At 45.0% G+C, this 24641-nt stretch overlaps 1 protein-coding gene across 1 annotated transcript in view; it reads left to right on the top strand.

Moving 5' to 3' along the window:
• The first annotated feature begins 12450 nt into the window (after window positions 1-12450).
• The window catches only part of DUSP22 (dual specificity phosphatase 22), a 44859-nt gene continuing 32668 nt past the window's right edge, over window positions 12451-24641 (top strand). The window contains exons 1-2 of the mRNA XM_074146415.1: window positions 12451-12774; window positions 18850-18883. Of these exons, the coding sequence (XP_074002516.1) occupies window positions 12754-12774; window positions 18850-18883 (55 nt within the window). The 5' untranslated portion in view covers window positions 12451-12753. The remainder of the gene's footprint in view (window positions 12775-18849; window positions 18884-24641) is intronic.

Below are 24641 nucleotides of genomic sequence, written 5' to 3'. Positions count from 1 at the left end.
GTCAAAGTTAAAGAACAAAGGAACAGTTATGCCTGGTCAGACAGGTCAGATGGAATGTCGTTTTAACCCTTTTCCAATGGTGGCTGAGAGCAGATGCCTAGGGGGGAATTAAGGTAAGGGTATAGTGAAACTTTTCCAGAATCTTCTTCTGGCCTTCAGTAATGTGTAGTTCATGGATTTCCATTGCCAAAAGCTTTCTGTTTTAGTGATCCTTTATGGATTTTTCCAGTTGCTTATTGAGCCCATATAGAACCTTTGTACCCACAAAGTTTTGCAACAAGGATTTCCACAGTTTATCTCAATGCATAAAGGACAACTTCCTCTGTTCCAGCCTGCTCTGTGCAGATTTTATCTGATGTCCCTTACCTCTTGTACTGGAGAAGAGTCTAGGGACAGCCATTACCTATTCACCTTCCCTATGGCACCTACTTTAATAGATCTCTACACACATCTTTTGTCAGCCACCTCTTGTCCAGGATGGAGTCTTCTGAGTGTATCTTACACAGCAGCATGTGCCACATTCATGTAGGTAATCACAGAATCATATATGTACCTGTGAATTACTGTCAAGCTCCAAAGCTTCCAGATGAAGAGGCAGTTTCGAAGGAAGGCTTACTGACTTGAGATGTGTTTTCCCCATAGAAGATTTTGATTAATTTTAAATAATATATTATTTCCATGGAAAATGATGAATTTGGTCGTAAAAGCATTAAAGTTTTAACAGTAGTCATTTTCATCTCTCTCCGTTCCATTTCTTCCCATAAGATGGTTTAGAAAGTACATATTTTGGTTTACTTGAAAGCCCAACTTAACTTTTATACTGGAAACCAGTTTAGCCAGAAAAATTCAGCCACTCATCTGGAAAAAAGGTCCAAAATCAAACTCCTCTGCATGGTTGCTTTCATTCTCAGTGGCTGAAGCCCAGATCCTTGGAGGGCAGACATGAAGGTAAAAGGCAGACTTTCATAAAAAGGGAAGCAAGCAGTCAGCTGTAACTTGTTTGACCCATTTACCCTTCATGCTTTATTTTCTGCATTTTGGTCTTTAGAGAATGAAAGATAGTAAGGCTTGTAACTGTGATTTGGGAGCAAGAAGGGGACTGGAAGGAATGGTAAGATGAATGAAGGACAAAGATTAAAGGGAAGGATAAAAAGGGGAGCTGGATAAATAAGGACTGGAGAAACAGGGTAATCTTGCTTCCACATATGCAGAAAAACTGTGCTTTGGTTGTTGGATTGAGTAATGATTCATCACTGCAACATAATAAAGAAAACAAATTTATATTTTCTTCCTTATTCTAGATTTGCCTTATGGGCAGACGAAACCAGCTTCTTGATTTTAAGATTTAGCATCAAAGTTTTCAGTAGAAAATCAAGTATGCATTGAAGCTGCCAGACTAACAGCACAGAGATCAAAATACATCCATCTTTCCTTCCTTCCTTCCTTCCTTCCTTCCTTCCTTCCTTCCTTCCTTCCTTCCTTCCTTCCTTCCTTCCTTCCTTCCTTCCTCCCTCCCTCCCTCCCTCCCTCCCTCCCTCCCTCCCTTCCTTCCTTCCTTCCTTCCTCCCTCTCTTCCTTCCTCCCTTCCTCTCTTCCTGCCTCCCTTCTTCCCTTCCTCCTTCCCTCCCTCAGTATCAGAAATACTCAAGTGAACTCTTCTATGTTAGCAATTTGTCAGAAAACTTTCAGACGCAGGGCCAGGGGATACAGCTGTATTGATTTCAGTGAATGTTGCACTTGCTGGACCGGAGCTGGCTGACTGTCACCTTTTGGTTTCCTGTAGAACATAAACAACATTGGGAGTTTTTGAAGACAAAGACAGACAGGTAGTTTGATTTGACTCAGCAAAATCAACCCCTTTTATGGTAGGTCTATTTCAAATTTCTTTTAGGGGTGGAGAGGCACTGAATGTGCAGCGTGGACAGGATGTCATAGCTCCTGTTCCTCGAGAGACAGTGCTTTGCCCCCTTCTGTTTCCTGACGAGCTGCAGAAAACATTATTTCCTGTCACTTGTGTTTTAAAATAATCCCCACTACTGGAGTGAATAAACCAAAAGGGGTCTGTGTGTTTCAGAGAGCATCCTGCTGCTACCTAGATTGTCCACCAAAACATCAAATGGAAATACTTTTCTTATGTATGATCACTCCTGTGGGTGTCAGTTATGTATAAGTGGAGGAGGCTTCAGCAAGGACAGGAAAAAAGAGCCAGTGGAAATGATGCTATCTCTTTCTTTGCTGTGTGAACCATTTTTTCCCTTGAGCTTCTTGGGATTGGCAGACCCGCTGCTCAGCTGTGGGTTGTAGCAACACGCACAGCGAAATATATCTTGGGGAAGTCACAGCAGCAGCTACCTGCCCCAGGGGACGTGTATCCCAGTACCTACAAATTCCACTAGCCCTCCTCCTTCTTGCCTCCTCTCTACTGAAGACTCTTCCTTCAGAAAAGACAGTGCACAAAGCAACATGTGGAAATGTTAATTTGCTCATCTCTTTATGTTGCTTCTCTGTTTCCTGTATTGAAGAGGCCAACATATTTGATTAATATAGATGCTATAGATTTGCAAATGCATCTGTTGTAATCCTGCTGGCCCCAAGATGTGGAATGCAGATGAATCTGGTGAAGGTGTTTAGATTCATGCGTTGGGTTCATGAAGTTCTTCAGGTCTAGCAAATCTGCAGTTGCTTTTAGCTCTGGCTTTTCAGGCATATTTTCTGGGCGCTGAATCTCTGCAAGCACTTCCAAGGAAAAGGGATCTTGTGGTCCAGCTGCCCCAGCTCTCTTTTGAAAGCAGTTTTGCTCTAGTCTTTGCCTTTGTCTTTGTTATTTCATTCCTACTGTGAAATTTTATGTTCAGCCCTGCAGACAACCTGGTGCCATTAAGCCACAGCCATCCTATTGTTCTGTGGTGCTTCCAATCTGCATGGAAAATTATTCATGTTAATAACTCTCCATTGTTCGTGTCTTATCTTCCTAAGTCATGTCAGAGAGCTACACAATACGAGCCCTGCTGTCAAAAGGCTTGAAGTGATTTGCCTCTAGTGAATTCAAATGAATTCAAGCTTCTAGGGACTTAGGTAAAATCAGCTAGAATTCTTAAGATTTTCTTAATTTCCCCTCAGGTCACGTCGTCCACCTTTGCCTCTGATAGCAGTCTTTGACCCAAATACTTGTGCCTGTGCTACTGCTGAGCCTTGTTGTGTTTCAGAGGAAGGCCACTTGTTCTGTGTGGTGGTGGAAGGCCTTCAGCTCACCGTGCAAAGGCAGAGTACGTTCTCAGCTGAGGTCGAGTCAAGATATTGATTACAGATATCACTCAAATTCAGTAAACAATATTTGGCCTACCCTTGTGTTCCCTGCAAAGGGGTTTGCCTGTTCCTACAAACTGACAGGATAATTGCTGGTCGTGTGAAGATACTGAGGCTTTTAGGTTCGTTGCCATTTTTCCCCATTTGTATACATAAGATAATGCTCTGGGAAAAAAAATAATGGTTTTTAGCAGTTAGGTTCATGAACATGTTTTCCTAATCTTTAAAAACTGTTGACATGCTCATATTACAAGAAAAAAGTTAATGTTTGACGGGTATAATCCAGACTACAGAAGTAACACTAATATAAGATGCAACGTCTTGCACATAATTGCAGAAAACTGTAACATGTTTTTAGAGTATAAGGGAGTGCTTAAAAAACCATCAAAGCATCTTTTCAGTTGCTGTTTAAAACCACTCTTGTTTCTCAGTTTTTAAGCACTATCACTCAGCACTAGTTTTGCTTCCTAATGTTGATTTGCTTTCAGCTGAGCTTTTGTTTCACAAACTTTGTGAAACACACCTGCCTAAACACTTTGGCAATATGGAGCAAATCTGAAAATGGCTCAGTATCTATTATTTCATAACTGAAACCTTGTCAGGTTTCTTTTGTATTTTAGTATGATATTGTAAGCCACACAGGAAACCTACCTTCATTTCTATAGTGACTTATTCTAGAATATTTGGTCAGATATTATCAACTATATAATATATTAAAATTACTCAGTGTTGGCACCATTCCTAAATACAAGCCCATCTACATGCATTGTAGCTCTACTCGGATATAAAAGAGTATTAAACGAGTTTCATTTTCTGCCAGACGACAAATAAAGTAACCATCAAAGTAGGTGAAATAAGCATCAAATGAAAGAAGACACTGTGAAATTTCCTGAAATGTATTATTTCTTTATTTACAAAAGGATTAGGTCAAGTGAATCTTTTATGACAAATGGTGTTCCTGTTCCTACTGAAATCAATGACAAAGCTCCATTGACTTCACTGGCAGCATAAGCTGTTCCTGTAAGGCAGTAAAAATACAAACCCTTACTGTGCCTTCGTGGACTTCAGTGTAAATTTGCATTAATCCTACTCAAGTCTAACTAGAGTTTGACTATTGCATTCCCTCCAGGTGGGTCTGACTCTTTCTGAACAAAGTGCAGTTGTTCACAATGAAGAGACAAAAGTATTTTTGCTTACAGAACCAGGCTGAAAGACGTGAGTTAATGAAACAAAACTTATTAAGGCTACTGATAAGCAGAAACATTCGGCCTGTGCCATCAGCACCGCCAGAAGGAATTCAGTGGAAATATACTGCTTTTTCACAAGTAGTGCTCTGGCGGACTACACAATTTTCTCAGGTTAAGGGGAAGCTTAGACATAAGGAAGACTAAAAACTTTCTGGTCTCAGAGACAAATACATCTCCTTGCTCCACACCCTTCTCCCCATTCCAATTTCTCCCAGCATTTGTGTGATGGTATTTTTCAGAAACCTTTTCACAGGATTCCTCAAACCCCAGAAGACTCGTTAAAAAGCCTTAGTTTTAAGGAAGGTCCTTTTGTGGATTAGTAACTGGTTAGAGGATGAAAAGCAAAGGTGGGACCTACTGATCATTTTTCACAATTAAAGGAAGTTGCAAGAGGAAGGCAGGGGAAGGAGACCGTGCCAGGTCCTGCATTGTCCAACCCATTCACGAATGGGCTGGAAGAGATGGTGGATAGCCAAGGTGGCTGATGATACAAAGTTGTTTCCCATAGTTAAAAACAAAAGCTGCCTGAGAAAGTAGCACAGAGATCTCACATTATCAACTCACTTGGTAGTAAAATGGCAGAGAAAATACCATGCTGATAAATACGAAACAGTGCATATGGGAAAAATACAGCCCTAATAAATGCAAACAGTTCTGAATGCACAGTTGTCACTCAAGAAAGAGATCTTGGAGTCACTGTAAATGTTAACATAAAAACACCAGTTTAACTTTCAGACCAGGGATTGGGTGTGCCCTTGGCTCACAAACCTGACCTGCTCATTGCCAAAAACTGAAAGATATAAAAGGGGAAGGAACCCTGTGTACTCACCGTTTCTTATAGGTGTCCACTACTTGCCACTGTTGAGAGAAGATGTGGAGCTATGTGGATCTTTGCTATGACCTAGAACAGTTGCTTTTATATCCTCATGTAAAATGAAATGTTCAAGAACGTAGATCTAACCTGGAGTCACAAAGGAAACTGAAACTATAGAGAAGTATACAACCTGAGAACCAGTGTCTCAAGTCTTGCATGTAATCAAGGCTCAGACAGAGGACAAAAGGATCAGAACAAACGAAAAAGCCTCAGAAGAGACCACAAGGAGACCCTGAATTAGCCCTTGACAGGTTAGAAACTTGTTGGGTGCTGCTGGTGCTGTAGCATTGGGGATGACCGAGACTCCAAAATACAACAAAACTTCACAGAAACACATGAAGAGCTCGGAGACAGATGAGAGCAATACGTTCTGCAACTGCAAGGTGTCCAGTAGGTGCAGAAAGAGACAGACGTCAGCTTAGTTAACCGAGTGTATACAAGGAAGACAGTATCAGCAGTTCCAGTAGTTCATCCCTTGGAAAAAGACACTGGATCTTGAAAAGAGGATCAATGAGCTGTCAACCTGAAAGCAAACAGGACCCATCCCAGACTAGTAATTCTTGTCTTCAGTGACATAACTTTACTGATGACTGTGCCTGTTGTGCTGGGCAAGGTATATGGGATATTATAATGTTTGAAAATGTCGTTAGTTTAATGACCCTGAATTTACACCATGTGCAGTGGAGTACAGGTTTACACATCAACATCAGATGGTAATCTGTACTTAACTGGGCCACAACAGTGGAATAGTTTGTCAGCCGCTGATACTTTGCTCAGCAGACTTGCACTAATAAACAGATTTGCACTAAATTTCTAATATATTCTCTACATTCTCAAGAGTACTCTCAAGAGCAACTGAATGTTCTTGGAGAACGTAGAGAATATATTAGAAATTTAAGTATTTGGATTGTGTTTTTCATAAGCGGCATTTAAGGGCTACTATCTTAGAGAAAACAAAATAGGGAACTGTAGCTTTAACTGGTTTCCATTTTCCAAACACAGGAAGAGATATCCCATTAAACAGAAGTTATAGGGGAAATGTCACCAAAATAAAGATCTCTGCCCAGTGGTTTGGCTGGAGACAGGCTATGATGACTGAATATCGCAGTCTACACTGAGTATCATGTGATGGTGGAGGGATGGGGAACTACATCCTGGTGCTGACCACAGCTGCTTCTGTGGCTGGTTGAAAGATTCCTGCCGACTTTGATGAGTCACAGCCTCATGGCTCTCAACTGAACTCCTCAAAGAAGTTCACCAAGTTTCAATGGGAACTTCAAAACTGTCCTCTTTCTACTCTGAAGAGTTTTCGTGGACTGTATAAGAGAAGTCCAATGGATATTATGGTCTATTGGCTTCCTGCAGAGAAGTGTTGTGAAGGCTGTGTTCCCCTAGGATTACACACATACGAACTGGAAGAAGAGGTTACTATAACATGATTTTTTTCTGTTTGAGGATACCTGATATGTGCCCAGACAAATGAATACATACCTAGCTTATCAAGGGAACGCATTTGGATATTTTCACTCACACTCAGCAATGGACTATTCTTAGTAACTAATAATATACACGTGCCTTGCAGCATGCTTTTTGATAGCCTTGTTTCTATCCTTTAGGGATCTAATATTTTACCATATTTCTAGAGAATCCTGGATTGAAAGATATTGTCTTACTCTTTTTATAACATGGCAATTTCTCACAGTGAAAAATAAATAGAGCTGCTGCTAGGACAAATTTCTTTTTAAAATACACATTGGAGGTAAAAGTGTCAGGTTGACCTGGTAAATATGTGCAAGTCAAAGCAGTATAAATTAAGGGTTAGAACTGACTGCTATAAATGTTAAAGAAATTATGTATTATTTAACCACTTAGTGAAATCAGAATTTTCAAGGCCTATTATTTTTTCTATCTCTATTTTCTAAATGTTCAAACCAAGCACTACACAGCAATCGCAGTATATGCACTTCATTTGCAATCCATCATAAGTTTTAAGGTGGATTCATTTTTTTTTTTCAAAGCCTGAAGTACATACAAACAAAAGTAGCTGCTGGCAGGTTTAGAGACACAGAAGTGCAGTAATTTGGTACATGGTTGCCATGGCAGCTAACCTACCTCTAAGTTATCCTGCACGCTTTTCTCAGCCATTCTCTAGCATTGTTCCTCCTCTCTGAATTGTCAGTTCCTTTTTTTGGTCACCTGCCTTCTGCAAAGTGCCCTCCTTTGTGCCACTTTGGCCTCATCTGCTGGCTCTGCCCTTCCATTCTGATGTGCTCCATATTCTGTTGATATTATCTGTTAATGGATTAGGAAGCAAGAGGAGTGTGAGGCAAAAGGGGATCATGGTCTTCCAGCTATTCTGCCTGTTGAGAGCAGCTCCTTGAAAGCTAATTTTTGCTGAAGTAAACCACAGTGGTAACTCCCTTCAGTTTCAGGTTCGAAAGCTTGCTGCAACATCATTGATTTTGATGAAGTTATTTTGATGAAGTTACTGCACATTCACAGTGACATAATAAAAACCAAATTTGGCCTTACGATAGTGAATTTATCAAATTAATGAATTCTGCTCTGTGGATACATGGTGGTAAATCAGGGTGCTATCTCTTCTGCCCAGAAAACAGGCTTTGAAATGCTTTAGCAATGTTTATTATCAAGTAGAAACACTAAAAGAAAGGGTAATAAGTCATCCAAGCTCTTTCCTTTCCATTGACCTCCCTCTCAGCGCAGTTAGAAAACAAGCCCGGTGCTACTTATGAATTTTAAGGTTTCATTATTTATTTCTGGTGAAACAGTTCCTTTCTGTCAAATCACCCTGTTTCAGAGGAAAACCATTCCACTGGCTATTTCTGACCAATCACCCTTTTTATCTCGCTTCTTGCCACCTCTGAGAACTAAGTTGTGACGCCGCTTCAGGGGAACCCAGCCCAGGTCTTATCAGTTCCTGACAGATCATGGATAGCCAACATGCTTTCTGCCTATGGCTGAATGTGAGCTCAGGGTTTACAGAAACCGAGATCAAAAGATAAGAAATAGAGAGTATTTACTTACTTATTTTTAACATAGTAAGCTCAATGTATTGTCAAAGCAGAAGTTTTGTCTAATTTTTTTTAAGAAAGTTCAGTTTCGGTATCAGTCTGCTTGTTTGTTAGTTTTCAGGCAATTGCCTAGAAGACAATCGCTGCTGCGGAAGACTTGGCATTGCCAAATACATTTGTATGCAAAGTGAAGAAGTGGGGATTACTCAATTTATCATCCTCATATCACAAAGAAATAGAAAAATCCCTGGATTTGTAGGATTACAAGCTGTGCTAAAGTGATCTCTCTTTTCAGGGATACTGAAGGCTGTGAGATTCAGCAAGAGTTTTTTGCTCTTATGTTTGGAGTTCATTTATTCAGTCCAGTCATCTCAGCATAGCTTGCTTTTTAAAATGGACTTTCAAAATGTTAAAACCAGTGCAGATACTAAGCACAAGGAATACAATCTTGAGAAGTGACAATAAATAAACGCTTTATGATGATTTAGGGTTGCTGAACACCTGCCCCCACAAATACATTATGTGGTAGTTTATTAAACAACAGATGAACTAAACCAATCAGTTTTTGGAATAACTGGCAGGAGAGACAGATCTGGCAACAGCATCAGGATTCCCCCTTTACCCCTGTGGGGAGGAAAAGGAGATACTATACATCACAGTAAATGTTCAAGAGAGAAGTGGATTTCCTCCCACTGCTTTTTAATCTTGGTATGTTACACTCTCCCACTAATTTTTACTCTTTCACTGTGAAAAGCTGCATGCATGCAGTAAAATTCTAATAAGGGAAAGCACTGCAGGCTGAAGTAGGCATCCTGAAGGGAGTCACAAAACTTGAAAATAAAACAGAGAATCACACTTCCCATTCAGAAGAATGGGAATGCGTGACACCTCCCATTCAAAAAAAAATATCAGGTGACCAAGTTATATACATACTTGTATTCCATCTGTATTGTCTAAATTAATGTAACAATTTCACGTGAATTGCCCAGGCACAGCACTTTTCAGGGCACTTTGCAAAGATCAGAATTATTGTTATTTGCATTTTACAGATGGAAAAACCAAGTTATGGGGAACTGAATTGATCAGCCCAGACTTCCAGCATATTGATTGCAAGGCCTTCCAGTTACCATGGACTTCTTAGCACAACACAGATCCCTGCAATTATCAGGGATATTATTTATTGTTTATCCTTTTGTCTCACAAAAAGAAACTACTTGCCAGAATTGCTGACAAGGAATTCTTTCATTTTGGGGGCAGAATGTGTTTAGTAGTTATTATGGCAAGCTGTGATTCATATCCTTTTGGACCTCAGTCATATTTTTCACGGCATGAGAATAAAGTACATTACATTCTGGAGAGCTTTGCCAATGAAATATTAAAGCCAATATCTGTGATAAAGCTCATTGCTATGCTTTTCAGCAGTATTGAGGGGGAAGGGACTGGAGAAGTGCAGTACATTAAGTGGTATGGCTATCCTTCCTGGCCTTACAGAGAGAACGCTCTGATGTTTTTGTGGCCACTGATGACATGATACACACCCCAAACTCTGTCAAGCCTCAGGGAGTAGGAGGTTCAGGAATGGTTCAAAAGCAAAAGCAGCGTCTCCCTGGTGTTCCTGTGTGTCATGTGGTGAAGCCAAGGTCCTGATCCCAAACAATCCAGGATGAAGCAGGTATTGGCTTCCAACTGCCCTGCTGGCATGGTTCCATGGGGGAGACCCAAGTATGCAGAAAGCAGCAGGGCCTGGCTCACAACAAGCCTCCCCTAACTTGAGTTGAGATGTAGCTCAGCAGTGCTCCCAGGGCCACCCAATTCAGATGGAGCGAAAATGGCCTAGCCTCAGCAGTCCATGCTGCTTGCTTTCCTCTTACAACCCCAGGATAAGATAACGTGGCAAACTTCTTGCTAGCACCCTGCCTCCTCACCGGTCACTCGGTGCATCACTGTCACAGGAGCTGGTGCTAAACCACTTGCCGGCCGCAGACCACTTGGGAGCCTGTCCTGCCTCAGCTGCCCTGGGGTGCGCTCCTTCAGCAGCGCTGCTCTTGGGCCCGTTCCCTTCCCCTGGAATTTAAGCATCCGTGTTGGCGACATGGCTGTTTCAAGGCAAGCGTTTTCCAGCTTCTTAGCCTGTTAAACCGATGGCTTAACTTCTGCTGGCTTTCAAGCGTGTCATTGGCTTCTGTGGGAACAGCACCGGGTTTTGACGAGGTGGCAATCCTATGACAAGCCACTGCAGAGGCAGGTGGTCCTGTGCTCCCTGTCTCCGTGTGCGCTGGTCTGACCCCAAGCGCAGCGGGCTGTTCGGTGTCAGGCCAGAGGGGGTTGCTTAAGGAAGGGGTCACAGCTGTACTGTTGAGGGTAGCATGGAGAATGTGTGACCACCTCTTTGGCAACAGCCAGCATTTGATTGCAACTGGAGGTTGTGAAGTCATTCCCTTAGAATTTGCTTGTACTGGCAACCACTGCCTCTACGTAACAGCCCTCCATCACTCAGCTGTCCATCATTTCAGAGTTCATCCATCAATTATGCGATACCTGTCTGTGCTGCCTCTTGGCTTTACCCTGTTCTCCCTCTTTCACCTTTCCACTGCCTACCTCGGGCTGCAGGTGCCCCTGCCCTGCCCAGTCCTACTGAAGCATGCCCAACAAATGACATCTTGACATGACAGAGCTTTGAGTCAAAGGTGACACACGAATACCCGTGTAGTTATGTTTTGTTGGTTTTTGTGCTTTTATTTCAGCGTAGTATTGGTTTATATAACAACTGCTGAGAATAAAGTTGTCTACAGTAGGATATTTTAAGTATTTCTATAGAATATTATACGCATTTCACACTGATGCACGTATAAATGCTTAGGGATCCTGAAGGTGGCTACAGAACAGCATCTTGTCTTTGTTTCGCATTTGAGCCACTAAGGCTCAAATTTAACTTTTTTGGGGGGTGTCATTGGGCTGGTTAATGGGAGAGATCTTATATAGTAATGTCCTGTCCCTGTGTATTTAAACTGTGTGTATCCCCTAAGTCCTTACCCGCACTGCCTATTATGTTAACTCTTCGTATTACATTTCTTTCACTAACCATCAATCCCCAACCACCGCACTTCCCAAAATGCATCCCTGTGACTAGCGGGATATGGCTGTAGCATGTCACGTTTAACTGTGCATTAGGGAACAAAAGCATGGCTTTGGAAGGACGGAGCGTGGCTTTGGTGCCATGCCTGCCAAGACTCTGCAGTGAGCACCTTTCCCTGCCTGAGGAGGGGGGTTGGAGCAGATGGCCTCCGGAGGCCCCTTCCCACCTCAGCCAGTCAGATTCTGCAATGTTTGATTCAAACGGTTTGCTTCCTCCTCTCTGTTCATCTCCGTGAAGGACACGAATGGCCTTCGGGTACTTGCCAGCCCGCTGTGGGCACAGGTGGCTGTGCGGGGCCCTGCTCCTCATGCAGCCCGGGCCTCACGCCTGCGGCCAAGCGCCTCTCCTCGGCGCCGCACCTGGCCACCGGCACGTCGGAGAGGAATGGGACTGGCAGCCGGGAGGCTGCGCCCCAAGGCTCGGTGCCCGCCGCCAGGCGAGCCACTGCGCCCGCCACGGCCCGGTACGAGGCCGGAACCAAAGCGGCACCGGTGGCGCAGAGGCCGGCAAAGCAGCACCTGTGCCCGCAGACCTGCCCTCCCCGGGCGCACCGGCAGCGGGCAGCTCCGCGGGGCGGTGTCCGCGGGAGACGATCCCGATCCCGATTCCGGTCCCAATCCCGACGACAGTCCCGATCCCGCCGTCCGCGCTTACTCATCCCCTCAGGAACAGGGCGAGGCCGGGCCGCGCCGGGTGCCGCCGGCCGCTACAGGTGGGGCAGGTCGGCGGCGCGGGGGCCGCCGGGAGCTGTAGTTCTGCCGGGCGGGAGGCGGGCGGGGCGAGGCGGCGGGGCGGACTACAAGCCCCAGAGGCGTCCCGCGGCCGGGGCTTTAACCGCACGTGGGGGGCGGTGGCGGCGGCGGGAGGCAGTTCCTGGTGGCGCGGCCCCGCGGCTCGCCGCTCCCGGGGGTGGCGGAGCGGAAACCCGCCTCCAGCCCGGAGAGAGCCCCGGCCAGGGCGGGGGGAGATGCGCCTCACCCTTCCCGACAACGGCAAGCCGCGGCTGTCCTTAATTAGCAATTAGCTCGTCCCCAAGTCGCCCCCTCCCCCCGCACGGGCAAGCACTGTCCCATGCACGCTGACCCGCCGCCGGCAGCAGCTCGCTAGCTGGCAGCCCACGGCTCCTCCCGCGGCGCTGGCGTGCGGGTCGCTTAAGCCATGGGGAATGGGATGAACAAGGTAAACGCCGCTCGTCGTTGTTCCTGTGCGTGAGTGCATGTGGGCGGGCGAGGCGCAGCGGCCGGGGGTGGCGGTCGGTCGGTCCGTCCGTCCCTCGTTCCCCTTCTCCCTCTCTCCCTCCCTCCCTCCCCGCGGGCGGTTGCGGTGCCCCCCGCCTTTGTCTCGCCACGGGGCGGCGGGCGCCCGGTCGAAGAACAAAGGCCAGGGCAGGAGCGGCTTCTTCTCTTCAGCTGCGGGGGTACCCCCCGCCCCGGGGCGAGAGGGGAGGGACGGAGAGCGTGGCTGCGCCGCTCCCTCGGGGCGCGCCTCCTTCCCCGCCGCAGCGCGGGGAGGGGGGGCTGGTTTCGGTGATGCTCGCCTGGGCTTCCCCTCCCCGGGCGAAGCACAGCCCGCGGGGCTGGGGGCAGCCCCGCGCCCCCAACGGTCACCAACGGCCGCTGGGGTCAGCCGCAGAGCCGGGACGGGGCCGGGCTCCTCCGAGCCTCTGTCCCCCCCCCTCCGGCACCCCCTCGTCTGGCGGCAGGACGCGGGGCGTTGGGCTGTCAGCCCCGCGAAGCCAGCAGGATCGAATCGTTTTAACTTCTCCATCGCTTGCCTTCCCCTCTCTCCCCTCCGCAACCAGGACCCTGGGGGGTCTGCCAGGCCCGGGGGTGCAGAGCGGCCGGGGACACACACACCCCCCCGTCCCCCCCCCCGTCCCCGGTGCCGGTGGGACAGGAAAGCGCCTGGCCCCGGTGGAGATGGCAGCAGAGAAGGGAGATAGATCTGTTGTGCAAAGGGTGTTGGCTTCTTGACAGTGAGGGCATATTGTAAGCACCGATTCCCTGGGCACATCGTGGTGGTTATCAAGGGACAACTGTGATTTTTCTCAGTATCTCCACCTCTTGTCGTAAACCCAGGTTTGAAAGTGTGGTGGTAACTAGCCTTTTATATACAGCTTACTGTGAGGAACAGAAGTTGAGTCATCTCTTGTGTCTAACATCCTGCTTTGAGTACTTTGGGAGTAGCTTTGCTGCGAGCGTGGCTTCCTACGAAGCGGAAGAGAAGAGCTAGAGATAGCTGCTCTCAAGTTGCCCAAGTCTGACATCCTTGCCCTTTGAAGTCAGGTTGGGGAACATCCAGAGTGCTACCTGGGAGGTGTAGCTTTTACATCCTATGGATAGAGACACTGAAATAGCAACTTCAGGCAGGGGAAAGATCTGGCTGGTTAGCTCAACTGAGTTGGTAGGTAGGAGGTAGAACCTTGGTACCTTGGTCCTTCTTTCCAGTTTTGGTTTACAAGTCTGGGGATAATGTGATACGTAGCCACTCCTTGGAGGAATCTTCTAGGAGTGGCCAGTTAGAAAGAAACACAGCTGGAGAGACTTCTTTTAGACTTCAGGTATGTTTGTAGTATTTTTCTGGGAATGTTTAAAATTATCAAAACACTTAGAGTGATAGGATATGGGGTGAGAAAGTTGGGGGGAGGGAGGGGGAGAAAAAGGACGATTCTCAGCCCTTTGAAGCATGGTGTTTTGTCTGTATTACATCTTGCTATGGTACTGTGTGGGCAGGAATTGGCAATCTGCAACTCCAGGCCATTTGGTCATTTTAATTGTGTTAAGGATTGCCCTGACACGTACCAACCAGTGCTTTTGGGACAAGCATAACACTACTTCACTTTTTCTCTTCCCTTCTTATGGCTGTATCCCTGAGAGGAGAAAATGTTCAGGAGTTAGGAGCTGGCTCCTTTAAGGAGGCTACAACTACCTTGGGTACTGGCCATCAGGATTTATTTTTGTAGGGGTCCTGTATACAGGTCTGGTACTTGCCACCTTCAGAATGTGCCACTGGATCATCTGTTCCTTTTGATCTTGTGAGTCAGCGAACGCCAGAGGGGCAAGGGGAGGCATGGAGTCATCAACACTCAGGTTGAGGGTATTTGCTTGATTTGGTGTAGTCTATCAATACAAATTGCCTTAGTTTCCAACTGAAGTGTGTTTTTTTTGGTAGAGCTATATGCGGATGGTAGGAGAAAAGAAGCAGCTTATCCGATGGTGGATTATTTCATTTAGGGAATCTCTTTGTACTGATGCCAGGGGAAGAGGATTAGTGGTGACCTGTAATGGGTATGGTAAGGAAAAGCTCCAGAGATTGCTACAGCTGCTGTTGCTGCTCTTGGATGCTGAGCCTTTCTCAGTGGCATGGTCCCCTCCTATTTTTCTGTCACATGATATTGATGTATTTCATAGCAAATAGCAGTCGCACCTGACTTGATGTGGCCATTAGTGCTGATCAAGGGCGGGAGGCCTGGCATTCTTTTTAGGTGGGGTTTGTCTTTTGTTTCTAGTTTTCTCTGTAAAATTAGCTACACTTAGTGGTGTTTTTTTTTTTTTTTCTTAAGCCCACCCAAGCCTCATGACTTTTCCCAAATTACATTGAAAGCATTGGTTCATATATACCCTTCTTACTCTGCTCAGAGAAGGAGAATTGCCTAGTGAGTGTGCATTGACTTAGCTACTGTTAATTTTCAGTGCTTTACTTTTTTTTTTTTTAAATATCTTTTAAGTACAGCATGAGTAATGGGATCTGACACTAGAAAATTGTCTGGGTGGCCTGATTTGTCTTCACGCTTAATGTCTAACTTTGACTTGTATTCAAAGTTCAAATTGAAGTCTGTGGTTGAAAATTACAAAGATGTTTTCCAGGAGCTGAAGTCTAGCGGCTGAGATGGTGACAAGAGATTGTAGTATTTAGATTTGACTATCTGAACAGGATATGCTTAGTGAAGAGTTTTTCCTGGGTTTTAGTTTTCGTTTGTCCTGTTACAGTTAAGTGCCCGTTATTCATGCAGACTCTTCTGAAGGGGTGAGTTGAGTGTTATCTCTACAAAAAGGGCAGATAAGCTATGGTCGTTGTAGGAGTTGATTCGTAAGAAGTGTAAATCAGTGTGGATAGTTAGAGCTGATGCAACCAGTTCTATGGAAGCCAGCGAAGCTGCACCAGTTCACGTCAGAGGAAAATCCCTCTCCCAGACCCGTGATACTGCTGGATAAGGTGGGCTCATCTGCTTCTTCTACAGAGCCTGGCCATCTCTGCAGAAAGCGCCGTGAACTTGGCAGGAGCGCTCATCGGTACTAGACCACATAGAAGCAGCGTCAGGCAAGAAGTTAGATGCTTTCTTATAAGCATGTGTTTATATAGGAAACAGCAGCAAAGTAGCCCTTTAAGCTGTTTTCCAGCTTCCCTGTGTTTTCAGGGAGGACTGATGAGAAGCATTGGCTCTCCCTTGCAGGACTCTGTGTGAGGTGGAGAACGTGAGCTGTTCTCATGTGAGATAGGAATGAAGACAGGCATTGCTGTCCTTATCACTTCGTTGTGCAGTCTTCTACATCTGTTATTTAGTCTGTGGTCATTTTCTCAATGTTTCAGATGATGTAAAGAGGCTACTGTTTTTATTCATAAAGCAGTGGTTGAAGAGTTCACAAAAACAACCACCTTATTTTTCTTCTCTTCTGATTCCCACCCCTTCTCTCTCACACGCCCCTAGCAGCCATCGGCCTTCATTTTGCGTGGCCCAGAGTTGCAGTTACTGAAGGCAGTGTGAGATGACACAGCTGAAAGTTCCCAGCCGTAGTCTAGTGCCGAAGTATTAGTCAGCACAGCATGAAGATTCACTTCTTTCCAGGTAGCTTTCACCCATAGTAATGTTTCTTGCTTCTAGAATGACTAGGACAACAGGGGTAACATCTGTCCTTGGTTGCACGGTGTCCTAATTTCCTATCTAGCATACAACGTTGCTTCATGATGCACAAATGCAAACTTCTGGATTTTTCCTTCTTTGCCGACAACAACCTAAGAAGCCTCGTTTTTTGCAGCCCCCAGTGTTTCTTGGTATCTTTAATTTATAATGTCTAATCTTAATGACTGTGACTGGAATTTAAGCTTTTATCCTCTCTTGAGAGCATATAATTGATGCAGAAATAATGTCCTGGAGTCTAAAATGCTGTAGTCTACAGTAGTTGGTGGCGTGATTTCAGGTTTGTGCTGCAGATAGGAAATACCAGACAGCCATTTAAAAATATCAGAAAGGCTTTTTTCATTTTTCAATTTTTTAAGCTTAAGTTGAGGGAGCTGGCTGGGGTGATCTGGTGGGTGAAATTTGTTCATAACTTGACTGTCTTTTGCTTTAGAGCGTGTTTTTTGTTTGCAGAATTTTGCCCTTAGCAATGGCCCCTGGGTACTCTGCTCTCTGGAGCAGCTATGGGCTTCTGATTCCTAGCCTGGTGTAGTGGCTTTTGGGCTGCACTTCTAGCAGAGTCATCAGGTGTGGTAAAATAATGAATCGGTCCATGAAGCCGTGAGTCTTGTGCATGTGGAAAGGGACAGCAGAATGTTGTAAGGGTTCTTTTCCCTGCTTGATACCCTGACATTGGAAACTGGCCTGCTGATTTTCTGCTGTCTTCGTAGGGATGTCAAATTTGTACAAATGAAGAGGGAAGGAAAGGGGAGAAAGCTGTCTGAGCTTATCTCTGCAAAACTTACAGGTGCCCGTTTGTACCAGACCAAAGAAAACCATTTTCTTGTCCAGCTGGTGTTGTCAAACAGCCCTTAATTTGTAAGCAGTTCAGGGCACAACCAGGGTCCCAGAGAAGCGGTCTTTCAGTATCAGTGGCAGAATTGAGCCCTGTGGTTAGAGCTGATGTGACACCTCAGGGAGAGAGGGATCGCCCAGCAAGGCTGAGAGGGAGGAATGTTTGCACAAACCAGAGCCGCAGGGAGAGTGAGAAGCACTGCAGCCTTTCTGTTTTCCGCAAGGCTAGATAAATAACAGTGAACACGATGGTTTTATCGGATGAAAGCCCTGGAGTTAAGGCAGCTCAGAAGCTACTTTGCAGGCCCTTCTGCTGTCCTGCTAACCTTTGCATGGTAAGCTGCGTTGCCTTTCAGCAGGAAGGCTGCAGAGGAGCGGAGGCTGGGGCGATAATCCCCGATGAAAAGTCCTTCATGACTTACGGAACTTTGCGGCTGCCGGACAGAGCGAAATGGGTGGAGTTTTCCCTTTAAATAGCAGCGCCCAAGAGACTGTTGCTGCTGTTGTGGTGACACTTGGGTGTTGCTAAGGCTTTAGGAAGTCAGCGCTAACATATCTGTATTAGTGGTATGCTCTGCATGCACCAAAGAAAAATGGATGGTACAGTGTCACCGCCACAGTTCTGGTCCCTTCAAAGGGTGTGGGTCAAAGCCTTCAGGTGGCAGGGAATGAAATTCTTGGCCAGAAAGTGTGTGTTCAGTTTGCTGGGGATTTTTTCCATGTCCTTACTGCTGTTTCCCAAGTTGGGAGGGTTATGAGAGGGTGGGAGGGGTAGCGCTGCAGTGTCACCTGCCTCTGTGTGTGCATGCACGTGTCCTCAGGCTGCACAGGCTGGTCCTTGGGCTGACCTTGAAACTCCCCCGTTAAAGTCCTGTAACTGAGACCCATGTAGGCTTCTGGGAGTGCTGGGCTGAGTGGGTGGATTTAGGAGAGAAACATAAAAGTCGAGGACTTTCATCAGTTCTCTTTCTATGAATACATGACTGGTTGGGTGCAGTGATTTCCCCTATCAAAGAGCCCCATGGTGCTGCAGCCCTGACTCGCGTGGCTTTGCACTTCAAAAGACTTGAAGGATGTAATTTTGCAGTGCTTTGTCCAGCTTGCTTAGCAACTTTAGGCAAATCACCTTTTCTGCAGGAAGTTTCATCATTAGTTAAATGAGGGTAACTCTTATCCTGCTGCAGGGAGGCAGGGGGAGGGGTGCGTTGCAAGGCCCACTTAGTATGTGTAAACCACTTTTGCTATCCTTGGAGAGCATTCATGATGTGAGAGTCTGCATGATTAACAACAACAGGCTGTCAATGCGTGTTCTCAAAACACAGCGCACCTAGAGCTATGTAGCTTGAGAAGGTTGCAAAGAGGCACAAAACGTCAGTGCTTTTTAGATTGCATTTGACAATAGTCTGCTAAAGTAGTATGTTCCATCCTGTATGCAAATTGAACTTTGTCAAATTGTCTTACCACAAGATATCTATATTTGATACTATATTTCTTTCTCACAGATTCTGCCTGGCTTGTTCATTGGCAACTTTAAAGGTAAGATTAGTTTTATCACTATCTCTAGGATTACTTAGCAGGGGTCTTAAGGTGTTGTTTTGCAGGCCTACAGAATTCTCTGATGTCTCTGCAGCTTCTTTAACCCCATCTTGCTTCATTCCTGGATTCACCTGGTAGCACTTACAGAAGAACTTGTTTGCTCTCTCATCCGCGTGCTGTGCTGCAAGTACTCTAAGAAAAATGAACGCTATCTCCTTGGAGCATGCTGTGGCTGGAATTCCTAAACATTGGCCTGCCTTAAACGATTCCTGTGCTTGGCAGGCAAGCCTGTGAGCTGGGCAGATTCTTTGTAAGGCTTATTTCAAGCCCTCCTTATAAGTAAAGGCTTCGTATGCCTCCCGTTCATTGCTTTCATTATTTTGGTTATTTATAACAACTGCTAAAGAGTTCTGTTATCACTGCTCGTGCAACTGATAGGTCTGCAGATTGCTGTCTGACCACCGATACTTGCACTGTCATGGATGTAAGATTTGCTGGATTTTTTTTTTTACTTTTTGAATGACGTTTATTTTTATGCACAGAAAGACAGAACCATATTTAGAAAACACAGGAAACTTTATGTAGACATCCAAATAAATGACCTGTTCTCAAAGCACTCAGCAGCAGTTTCAGCTGACTGTCCCTACTCAGAAGTAAACCCATTGTGCCTGTACAGTTGTTTTGTTATGTGTAGATGCTGTATTTCTTATGCTTGGGTACAACAGCAAAGCAGGACCTGTAGGGGCTACTGTGATATCCTCTCCTTCCTGGTCTAATATCATAGCTAGTCTGTTAAGATTGGACAAGGTCTGCATTGGATTTAGATGGTGCTGCACCTCCTCTGTCTTGTGCCCATGCTTCCTTCCCTACTCTTCCATCCCAAAACCTGTGGGTTCAGTGGGTTATGCCCAATTTAATGGCCTCTGGACCTGCTGAACTATGTTGCTGGTCCAGTGCTTGCTGCCCCTTGGGAAGCAGAGCTGATCACCTTGAGTGGCAGCCTGGAGGTATGTGTGAAGTTAAAAGCTGCCTTTTGCCACACTGGGATTCAAATACAAGAGGGAGTTAATCATGCCATGGTAAGGAAAATGAGAGGATGGAAGTGAGTTTATACTGATGAAAGTAGGTAACGAAAGGAGGAAATAAGGGGAAGAGGATAGTTTTGAAAACACTTTGGATGGACCACTGCATGGGCCAGTGAAAAAACTAACTTAGTCACAGCCATGTTGCTTCCTCTTTTTGTTTAATTTCCTGTCGAGTAATTTAGGAGGGGGTGGGATGGGAGGATGTTTGATAGAGGAGTCCTTTAGGTTTCAAGCTGTCTGGCAGTGTGAGCAGGATGGGCCCAGGGAATGTAGCTCTCCATCTGTCCCTCTCATTGTGGCTGTCCTGCTGGTGAGCCCTTGACGGTCCGCCCGGGGGGAGGAAACTCAGCCAGAGCATCCGTTTCATGGTGCAGTTCTGTTTTCAGCTGATGACCAGTTTGACCAGCTGAGGGGGTTGGCGAAGGTTGCGGAGTGAGTCAGCATCTCTGCCCATGCCACTCCTACGCACGGAGTCGAGGCGTGCAGGCGAAGGTCGTGTGAGTGGGCAGTGTTTCTGGGAGTCCAGCTGGAAAAAAAGCAGAGGCTGAAATGCTTCAGCTACCTCCATGAAAGAGAGTAAAGATGGGTTGGTTTTAACCTCAGTGTTATGGAGTCTGTTTTTTAAATTGATGAAAAACAAACAAAATGTTTGTTTGTTTGTTGCTATGATGTTTTCTCACATTGCATTTTATCATTATGTTCTACCATCATGAGTATCTGTTGTTATAATCTCAAATTAGCCACTGTACCTGGAGAGGAGGAGAGAAGATTGGTGTTACGGTATTTCACTAATACAAAAGCAAACTTTTACAGTTCTCTCTTTCTGCATTCCCTGCCCCTCAACACCACCCCCACCACCACCTCACTGCTTAAGAGCAATTGCAACTAGCTCTCTGTGCAGTGAACTCATCCCATTAAGGAACAGGCTGTTGGTTAATCACCAGTGTATTTTTCTGGAACAGTTTGATTGCCGTGTTCTTGGGGCGTATTCTGATTTGTGGCACTTTTTCAAAAAGTGACTAATGAATTTTGAGACTGCCATATAGGGGATCATTGACTGAGAAATACTCAGCAACGTATACAGTTGGTTAGAGTATCCTGATTTGGGCAGCTGAAATGTCTAGATACTTTTAAAGACATGGGTTTACAAAATTATTTCCTGTAATGCATTTTTGAGCAGTCTCCTGTTTCTTCAGCTTGAGACCAATAGCTTGAATTGAATAAAGCTGCAACTTGTCAGTAAGTGGAGTAACACTGAATCCCTGATGTTGTGCATCACACCCAGACACAGGGCTGAGACATCGCGGCACCCTCTGGGTCTCTTTGCAAAGGGTGGAGAGGAGGGAGCTTCTCCAGAAGCTGAGCCAGGGGAATCTCTGCATCGCTCTGATCTGCCCTCTGGAGGTTAGCATCCTCTCCTTTCTCCAGTGACTCTTCAGGGAGCCTGGGCAGGCAGGGTTTCCATAGCTAGGTCAAAATACCCTTCTACGTACACTCCTTTCTCCCTGCTGCATTGAAGACCTCTGGAGACACTGACAGACTAGGAAGAGGCATAGTTACTGCAGCTGGGTGCCTTCCTGCTGAGTGAAAGCAGGACATTAAAGATGTTAAACACTAATCCTGGAGGGCTGTTGTCTGGTGAAGGCATTCAGCAATTGTTCCAACTGGGGAATTATTACTCAATATTCAGCAGTAATTCTACTATATGTATAGGATTTCTTGCTGTCTTTTTAGGCCTTATCAATTTAAAAACAATCCATGACAGAAGTGCGAACTCCTCTGTGTTTGGGAAATAAACTGAAGCCCAAGAAAAGCTTGAGAAATAAGTCTGTGGCAAAAATGGGAGTTGAGTTTGCTGCTTCTGGTTTGTCCGCTGCTACTGTGCAAACCTTTAGGCACATAGAATGAGAGGGGCTTTTGTAACCCACTTAAGGTCTTTAGGGTAGAGAGTTATGTGTAATCTTGATTGTGGAAAGCACTGAAGTACATGCTGAAATCCCCCTAAGTCCACAGGGCTCGAGTATGTCTCTGGAAAACTTTCCTGGAAAAGCATAGATCTCGGCATGTGCTTAAGTGCTTGTTACCTTACAAGATCTATAGGTGTGATTTTGCTCATCAACAGCACATTGAAATTGTAGTATGTTCCTGAGAGAGTGTATTTGAGATTGCACAGCTAGAGGGCAGAAAAATTCAAGAAGAACCACAGATGTCCATTTGAAGTACCAAGGCTGAGTTTGGCCTGGGCCTGAAAGCCCAGAAGGAAATGGAGCTCTTGGGCTTCTTCAGTGAAAATTAAGGAGGAGTTATTTCTTTGCAAATGGGAGTGTGGGGGGCTAAGAGAGAAAAACGAGGCAAGAGGAAGTTAACTCTTCTCCCTGCCTCTAGTTTGGGGGGAATTTTAGTTTGTTCCACTTGTACGTTACAGATGAAATTCAATTCTCTAAAAAGACAAAGAATTTATTGTGGGATTGTATGCCCATGTCTTTTGCATTGGAAACCTGATGTCCCTTGAAAGGCACCTATACTCACAATGAAAATAGGTGCTTTGTTCCTTAAGAGACTGATATGACAGGGCTTTTTAGCCTGTTTTTCTGCACAGACAGAAAAAATACCGTTTCTTCTGATAGGAGGTTCTAAATAAGGGCTTGTTTAGTTCCAAACCAAAAGGCGTAGCAGTAGCACACACCAGAGACTCAAGAGTGTTTCTACCTTGAATATTAAAGAGCTTGTGTCCTTCCTTTCTTGTAAACATATTTGGAAGATTCAAGTTTTTCCAATGGAATATTTAGGGGCTTTTTGATTTGAAGGGGAAAGCCACAATATGAGGTTTAATTCCCCCCAAAGAGTCCAATGTTGCCGTGGATGAGCTGGAGAGTCTTGGGAAAGTTTCTGCCATTCTTCCTGTTACCAAGTGTATAAAAAGGTAGTGCTCACCAAGTGGTTCTGCTTTGTTTCTAGATCCAATTAATTCCTGTTACCAGCTGCTTCATTTGGGGGGGGGGGGGAGGGGGGGGAGTTCCCTTTTCTAAGGCTTTATTTCAGGTACTGAAGACAGGAGAGGGTGAAGATACCATTGACTCTTTCAGGTTCATCTTTTGAAGGAAGACATTTTATAGGTACTCTCATTAAACAGGACTGGATGCTTTCACCCACCTTTCTCACTGCCCGAAAGGTCCTTCTGAGAGGCTGGGACAAACTATGTACTAGAGCATAGTGTGAAGTGGGGACAAGAGATGTGGAGTTTTTGTTTGTGTGCTTAGTTTTCTGTGTGTATGTCCCCCTGTAAGTGCAGATCACTGGACTCTGGAACAAAGGTCTCCTGATGGGAAACAGTTTCAGTAATAGTCTAGTGCTCTAAAGCACTTTAGAGGAGGTTCTTGTTTAGGTGTTTATGTCTAGTTCTCTCCAAAACAGAAAATAAAGTGTAGACAAAAAGTTGCTTTATTTAAAAAAACAAACACAAAACAAACTGGTGATGATGAAACTGTAATCTCTGTACCTCTGCGTATTGACACTTAATACCGTTGTATATACTGGGCTGACTTGCTCTCTCGAAGCACTTACCTTACTTTTGTATATATAACCTAAAATTTCATACTGAAAATTTAATACTTATAATTTACTGTGTTCTAGGAGCACGTCTGCCTTTTCAGACTAACAAAAAAGTCAGAAATGTGGATTTTGGAGGAGGAAGGGAGGATGTTTTTAGTTTGGGATAGCTGGCTGATGGGAGGAAAGGTGACAAAAAGAAAATAAACTAATCTCATTTTGTGGAGATGCTTAATCTTCTAATGTCACAAGTGAGTTGCAGTTAAATGTTGTCAATCAGGCCCATATCACTGTAATGCTTTTTCCCCCTGTTCCTGGCAGGATGCTTTTTTATTTTGTTGTTAGCAGCAGAGGTGGAAAACTCTATAGCTGTTTCTTCCCATCTAACAATACAAAGGGAGAAATTTTTTTTCCTCACTTGAATCTCTATGAAGGCACTAAAGTAAGGAGAATGGTTGTTATGTACATTTGAGACTTCGTCACCCTAGCGTTGGAGTCCTTCAGTCATTGATGTGTCTTCATCAGAGTGCTTGGAGCAGTATTGTCCCCCTTTTGCGCTGCCACAAGTGTGTAATTCTGACATACACACCTTCCCCTCTCTGCCCGCACACACACCCTCCCCGGTCCCATTTTGGTGACTTTACCATTGCTTTTGCAATTAAGTGTTTGCAGCTCTCTGCGTATGAGTAGAGGTTAAGCTAGGAACTATAGAATGAAATTGAGGGAGAAGCAGCTAAATATGGGTATGGGAGGGAGAGAGGAAGGCTTCCCCAGTATGAGTTGTGTCCTTTTCTGTGAGGAGAGTGTTTCCTGAAGGCTTTACAGAAAAGTCCATATCAGCTGAGAAGCGTTTTGCTGTAGGAAATGGAATATTAGGTAACCTACTGTGAAGAGTAATACCACATTTGAGGGAACCTTTAGGGATGCACAAGATGGACTCTAACAGGTTTCTTTCATCTTTATATTTGGAAATGGGGTGTTTCACGCTGTGATTTCAAAATGTGAGCCTGCGTATGGTTGCACAGCACTGTGGTACAGTACAGTTGGAGTTGCTGTGGTAATTGTGATTCTTCTGGTTTACATAACCCCTTAATTTTTTTTTTTTGGTAATTTGTGGTGTGAGA

This window comes from Numenius arquata, chromosome 4, assembly GCF_964106895.1.
Source record: "Numenius arquata chromosome 4, bNumArq3.hap1.1, whole genome shotgun sequence".
Taxonomy (NCBI): Eukaryota; Metazoa; Chordata; class Aves; order Charadriiformes; family Scolopacidae; genus Numenius; species Numenius arquata.
The sequence above is the reverse complement of the archived record's forward strand: the minus strand, read 5'-3'. Positions and strand labels throughout refer to the sequence as shown.